Source organism: Sinocyclocheilus rhinocerous, unplaced genomic scaffold (assembly GCF_001515625.1).
Source record: "Sinocyclocheilus rhinocerous isolate Xijiao unplaced genomic scaffold, SAMN03320098_v1.1 scaffold683, whole genome shotgun sequence".
NCBI classification, from domain to species: Eukaryota; Metazoa; Chordata; class Actinopteri; order Cypriniformes; family Cyprinidae; genus Sinocyclocheilus; species Sinocyclocheilus rhinocerous.
In genome coordinates, this window is record NW_015642819.1 from 274,323 (window position 1) to 281,302 (window position 6,980).

Here is a 6,980-nt window from a genome sequence, read left to right on the forward strand (position 1 = left end):
CTAAGGGTGCTTTCACACCTGTGGATCGATTGCTTTGTTCCGAAACAGGGATTACAATTATTACAATGTTGCTTTTTATTCTTGGTGCGGTTCGCTTTCACACAGCAAAGTTTCTAAATGGACCAAATTTGTTAATACAAGTCACACGTGAGTAAACTGTTGTCTCATTGGTCAAAGTTCCACGGTTTATTTTTTGGGATTCCACTTAGCTGTGACGGCTGTCATACGTCAGGATGGAATGTCAACAGCTTCGCGGGCTGTTTTTTTTTTGTTTTTTTTTTGTAGCTGTCCTTATATTAATTTATCATTTTGAGCAGGAGTCCAGGATTCATCGGGAAAACATTTTTAAAATGCACATACTAGGAAGAAGAGCAATAAGACGGCATTATAAAATGAAAAAGTGCGCTTTGATTTTGAATGGCGAAGACGTGCTCACCCACAGACATTCACAGGTTCATTTTGAAGTATTAGCAAAACAACAAAGCTAATGCTTTTCACGGAACTTACGTAATTACCCATTATACATTGTGATATAGCCTGGTTCGTTGGTCCGTTAGATCGGATTGCTTTCTCACTACAACAGAACCGCTCCAGAGTTAGTTTTCAATCGAGCCGAGACCACCTTGTTCAGGCGATCTCGGACCGATTGTTTTTGCGTTGATCCGGGCGCGATTGCAGTGTTCACATATGCCCAAACGAACCGAGCTAAGGGGGGAAACGGGCCAGGTGTGAAAGCACCCTAAAGGTCTCAGCATCTGTGTTGAAAATTTATGAAAATTTTGGCCAATACCAATAATTATTTTGATGTCGGCAGATAATCAATAAATGGTAGATACTGTATACAAAATTCTATATTACTTTGGTTAAAAAAATAATACAAATAAAATTACACTAAAAATAAAATCAATAGTTTGAAATGCTATAATTGAACTGATCACTACAGTAAATGCACCAGGGATGCACCGATATGTAAATTTTGGCCGATACCTATAATTATTTTGATGTTATGGCTGATAATCAATAAATGGCAAATGCTGTATATAAAATTCTATATTATTTTGGTAAAAAAAATTAAAAAATAAAATTACACTAAAAATAAAATCTAATGCCATAGCCTAATTGAACTGATAACTGAAAACCAGTATGGACATTTTGACCGATACCAACAAAACAAAACAACCATTCACATTAAAAGTCCAGATTTCTGCATGCTATTTCTATGAATATGTCAGTGTTGAGTTAATAATAACAATAATAATACATAAAGATGTCAGTTCTGAAGCCAAAGATCACAACATTTTACCAAAGAGATTTTTGCTTTAGGCTTTGACCTTTTGACCCAACCATCCACAGTTGTGAAATGGCATGTTCTTGATGTGAATATTAAAAGCCCTGAAGCTGCTGACCTGCTGTGACCTCACAACAACACTGATGAAACGCACTGTCATTTGATGAATGCAGCTGTAATGTGTACAAAACAGAACAGAACAAGTCATCCTGTTGTAGGAACGAGGGAAACCGTCTGATCCAAACCAACCACAAACTGCACAAGAGACAAAATGCATTAGTGACTTTCTCTCTTTTAGGCCCAAGTGTTACAGGAGTACAATGTCTGGCAGAGGCAGAGCAATGCTAGGCGAGTACTGCTCACATTACAGTCTGTTCTCACTTTAGAGTTACTCGCCATCAACAGGACAGCTTAGAGGAGTTAACTTTTCTATGAAACCTGCATCTAAAGTGTCTGTATATAGAACATGCACTACCATTCAAAAGATTCTTTAAGAAATTAAGACTTTTATTCAGCAACATTGAATTGAATTGATCAAAAGTGACGGAAAATATATTTGAAATGTTACAAAAAAATTTCTATTTCAAAAGCTTTTTTCTGAATTTTCTAATCATCAAAGAATCCTGAAAAACAAATAATGTTTTCCACAAAAACTGTTTTCAACATTGATGATAATAAGAAATATTTCTTGAGCATCAAATCAGAATATTCGAATGATTTCTGAAGGATCATGTGAGCAGGGCCGTTTCTAGCCAATTTGACGCCCTAGGCGAAATCCCTATTGTCCCCCCCCCTCTTGTCACATTCAAATTGGTTGTCATAGTAACCACACTAATTTGTGGAGATTCAGTGCATTGAGTTCCACAAATCTGAATGCATTATTTGTAAATTGACTGTTAAGATAAACATTTTGCACAATTTAGTATCTGTAATATCATTGTGTTGCCACTAGATGCCTGTATAGCCCTATGTAACAATCCCTAGTGGCGAAGACATTGCACATAATTTACACATAAATCACACAAATTAATTTTATTACATTTTGATTTGGATACTATACAACTACATATTGTTTTGATATTATCAATGGCTACTTTTTTGTCTTTATCTGTTTTTTGTTAAAAAATTTTGTTGTTGTTTTTTGAAACATTGATTTAAAGTGTCAGTTATTGCATTATTATTTCAGTCAAACCCTTTGTTACCCCAAACTACATATAAAAGCTTTATCAGTGGCATAAAAGTAACCAATGCAGCTACTTAATCATTTGCTACTCGTTAACGCGTTAACTTCCCCTTTAAATAACGTGACGCTCTGCCCTCTATGACGCTGCTCCCATTAAGCGCTGTTGGAAGTGAATGAATTGATTCAGCATTTCGACACCTCCGTAAGGATGCATTTAACTCGACAAAGCGGTCTAATAAAGGATGTATTGATCTCGTGAATTAGCGAATTTTACTATACAAATATTTTGTAATTGGATGTTTAAGTTTATATGGGAATATATTACATGACACGCTGATCCTTTAACAATGCATTGGCGCAAAAAACGCACACCTTTTGGACAAATCTGCCACAAATATTTGGACAAATGTGCCACAAATACTGCCTAAACAAAATACAGATTTTGTGCACTTTATTTGCTGTACCAATATTTTAAATTGGCCTTTGAACTTAGCTTTATTGCATGGCAAAAAAAAGTGTTACCTTGCCAAAGCACTGACAGAGCCCACTGATCTAATGGCGTTGTTGAGCGCTCCAAATGCAAACTTTGCATGCAACAATCAGGCAGCAATTGACAGCACTCTGATCTAGTGGCATACAGGCATCGTCAGATTGACAGTACTCTAGCCCAATAATGTTGGGGGATCCAGTGGGGGCGGCAGTCATATTTCAGGGTGACCATGCCACTCTTTATCACAACCCTGCTAAAAGTGCCAGTACGTGCGCTCATTGGCGCCCCTTTAGCTGGTGGTGCCCTAGGCGACCGCCTAGCTCGCCTATGCCTAGAAACGGCCCTGCATGTGAGTATTGGCTGCAAAAATTCAGCTTTGCAATCACAGAAATATATAAAATATATTAAAACAGAAAACTAATTATTAAACTATTAAATTATTAAACAGTTATTTTAAACTTTAGTAATATTTCACAATATTATTGTTTTAGTGTATTAATCAAACAAATGCAGCCTTGGTGAGCATAAGAGACATCTTTCAAAAACATTTTTTAAAATCCCACCGACCCCAAACTTTTTAACGGTAGTGTTTGCAATAAAAACATATACACAGTTGGCTCCATCTCTTCAAATGTCTTTACCAAACTCCTCTCTGCACTAAATCAATATAGAAGCTTACATACAGAAATCAAACGATGTAATGTAATAATTAACTACTCTTGCCCATTTTGGTGTTTGTTTCATGGTTTCACAAAATCAGTGTCTGTACAATCCACACACAATCACCACTTTCAATATGTTAAAGACATTTTTTACAAAGTTAGATATTGCATAAAACTATGGCCTGTGTCCATACTTCAATAAAATCTTGTCAATCATTTGGTCTGAGTAAAAGGTTAAGGTTAAAATGCTTTTAAACAAAAAGCTCTAATTAACATCTATCAATTACCATTGTCAAATATTTCACTGAGAAAGGTAATTAGAACCAGCAGCATCTATCTTCATAATATGATGTACACTCCATACGCCTCTGTCCCTGACCTTAGGTCATGGTTTTTGGTTTCTTTGGCATCTCACTTAAAACATAGCTATACAATACAGTAGTTATTTACAAATCAATAATAATAGACTTACCATTTTAGGTGTAAATTCTTGCAATGTGGGCCTAATATTATTATATTTATCATAATCTATCATTATAATAAATCTTTAATTTACCTGAAATGTTTTGATATGATATTTATCAACGCAGAGAAAGTCTAACACTCAACGTGTCCTGTTAAAATTGCTTCAGTATTTCCTGGGTGAAAATGACACCATATCATTGACCATGCAATTTCACTGAAGCTGTTCTAGTTTGTCATATCTTTTAGAGAACACGGACTCAAAACAAGGCAATTACCCAAGCTGCCATTCTCTCTGGTACACACAGTGCCATAGCTGTGTCTCCAAAACTAGTGAGCTGCCTATCTAGACATGATCATCCCAAAATGATGTCTACATAGACAGCTCACTAGGCTATGAACAGCATCCCATATATAAACATTCTGTGCAATATATGCGTGTTAACTTTGAGCAAACAGAAATGATAACCACAAAAAAAACACCTTTAAAAAGACTCCCTGGGGTAGCACGACATCGTGACGTTTCCAAAAAGTGCCTGACAATGACTACTGTTTTCTCCGTTGTATTATGTGATCTATGCCTGCATTAATCTATGTTGAATATGAATTAAATTCGCTAATGTCCACATTTGCAAATCCTCGAGCAGTTCACCATCCATTTCATCACGCAAATGACACATTTCACGATCGATCACACAATCAACTCCATCCGACGGAAATATGCGATTGCTCAGGCAGACGTCATGAATTTCGGGAGGAAACATTAAAAATCCAACGTTTTCATTGTCCTTACCAAATGGTTTCGTGCACAGCCTGTAAAGGATTTGTAGAAGGACCTGCATGCCAATGAAAGCTGTGATGAGGGTTTTGTGCCTCCAGTACTCATTTCACAAAATACAAATAACAGAAATGTAACGTTACCTGATCTAACGGAAGGTTGGTTATCTCGCTTATTGGCTGTAGTAAGTCGGATCCGGTGCAGGCTGATATCGTCTCAGTAGCCATGTTTCGCTATTGTATCAGTTCTGTGCTGTTCTCTATGACTGTGGCAGCGCAGTTCGCCCGGATTCAATCCCACATCCACATACACCTCTGGAGAGACTGTTGCTGCTTGCTGCTGTCCACTGCTGGTAAAAAAACGGCAGTACAACACCCCACAGTTCGCCAAACAACCGGATTTACAAATCCTACTACAGTGAAGGCTTCGCTCATGAATATTAATTACGTAACTTGGCGTTCGGCCGAACTGATTGGCCAGACGTTGGTAACTGTGCCAGACTTTACTTTGATGGGGAGTCTGACTCATTTCCGCAAAACTTTCGACCAGTTCCGACGTTTTTTGTTTCACGTCTTCTCTTCTGCTCCGTCATTTCGTGGCTATCTGAAATGTCATAAAAATAGAAAAACAGCCTATAAAAGCTGTTATTGAGTACTATGCATTAAAGTATTATTTATTTTTATAATTACATTAATATTTACATTTACAATGCAACCAAAAATATTCACCTATTTAGGCTTAAAGTTTTTTTGTAATGTTTTGATTAATACATTTTTATTAAAACAAACTGCTTCGCAGGAGTTGATATAATCAAGTCATAAGCATATCCAGCGATTTGCAACATTTCTGCTATTTAGTTAGAATGCAAACAGTTTAACGAGTCGGTAAATCGCTAGCACACTCTTATATTAAATAATTATACATCTACGAAAAAAAACGGAACGGAAAGTGGTTTAAAGTCATATTGCAGGTTATTTTTTTACAAAATGAATATATAACCTTGCATGAAAATACCATATGAAAAGTTAATGCAGGATTTAAAATGTTTTACAAGACATTAGTGCTCAAATTTAGTAGAAAAGGTGAGTTTCTTTGACAGTTCTCAAAATCGGCTTTTTATTTTTAAACATCCCGTCATTTTACGTCACGAGAGGGAGTCGTTTGCCGCGCTCTGTTTTGGCTCAGTGTGAGTGCAGAGAGAGTAGGTTGGTCTTCAGTGGGAGCGGTCGTGAGTAAGTGTGTTTTCGGTAGGTTTTGTATTTCAATTTATCATCGTCATGGTAAATTATTGTGTTTGTGGAGGCTGCACATACTCCAGCCTGTCAGGAAATCGAGTCCACAGGTTTCCTAACAAGAAAAAGGGTGCTATCTTCCGTGCATGGGTGCGTTTTGTGCAGGTGAAGAGACGGGACTTCACTTCTGCATCTGCTTCGAAAAATGCGGTGGTGTGTAGGGTTCACTTTAGACCGGAGGATTGTCATCCAGGCGATATGATGGAGTTCAACATGGGATGCCGAAGCAAGAACCAAGTGAGACTCAGAGCTGGTGCTGTTCCTTCGGGAGAGAGAGCAAGCGCAAATCCTGGCAGCGGCAGGTCGCAGCACCACTTCCGGTGGCATCCGCAGCTGCCACAGTCTTTCTCGCCGTTTCTGCTGTTTGCTCGGTAAAACTACACTGTTCTCAGTGGCGTGCGGGGATGTTTTTTTTTAAATGATGATGCAAAGTTCTCACAATTGTATTATTATTATTATTATTATTATACATTTTGTATCAGTTGCCATAGTTCTTGCCAGGAGTCAAAGGCAGCTGCCAGAGTTCGTGGCAGCTGCCACGGTCTTTCTCGCCGTTTCTGCTGTTTGCTCGGTAAAACTACACTTTTCTCAGTGGCGTGCGGTGTTTTTTGTTGCTTTTTTTTTTACACAATAAAACATGCCGTGGCATCTGGGGATGCCACCGGAAGTGGCGCTGCGACCTGCGGCTGCCAGAGAGAGCGCCAGTCCCTGCTGTCCTTCGGTGCACAGAGCACCTTCATCGGGTCCGCCGTCAGCCTGTAGTTTCGGACTGCGGTAAAGTTAGTTTGACGTTTGACATTCATTAGACATTCGGGTTTTTTGCCA

General features: G+C 38.1%; 1 protein-coding gene across 1 annotated transcript in view; it reads right to left on the minus strand.

Moving 5' to 3' along the window:
* LOC107756580 (membrane-bound O-acyltransferase domain-containing protein 2-like) overlaps nucleotides 1-5,524 on the minus strand; it is a 38,504-nt gene extending 32,980 nt beyond the window's left edge. The window contains exon 1 of the mRNA XM_016573750.1: nucleotides 5,007-5,524. Coding sequence (XP_016429236.1) covers nucleotides 5,007-5,090 — 84 coding nt within the window. The 5' untranslated portion in view covers nucleotides 5,091-5,524. The remainder of the gene's footprint in view (nucleotides 1-5,006) is intronic.
* Between the last annotated feature and the right edge of the window lie 1,456 nt (nucleotides 5,525-6,980).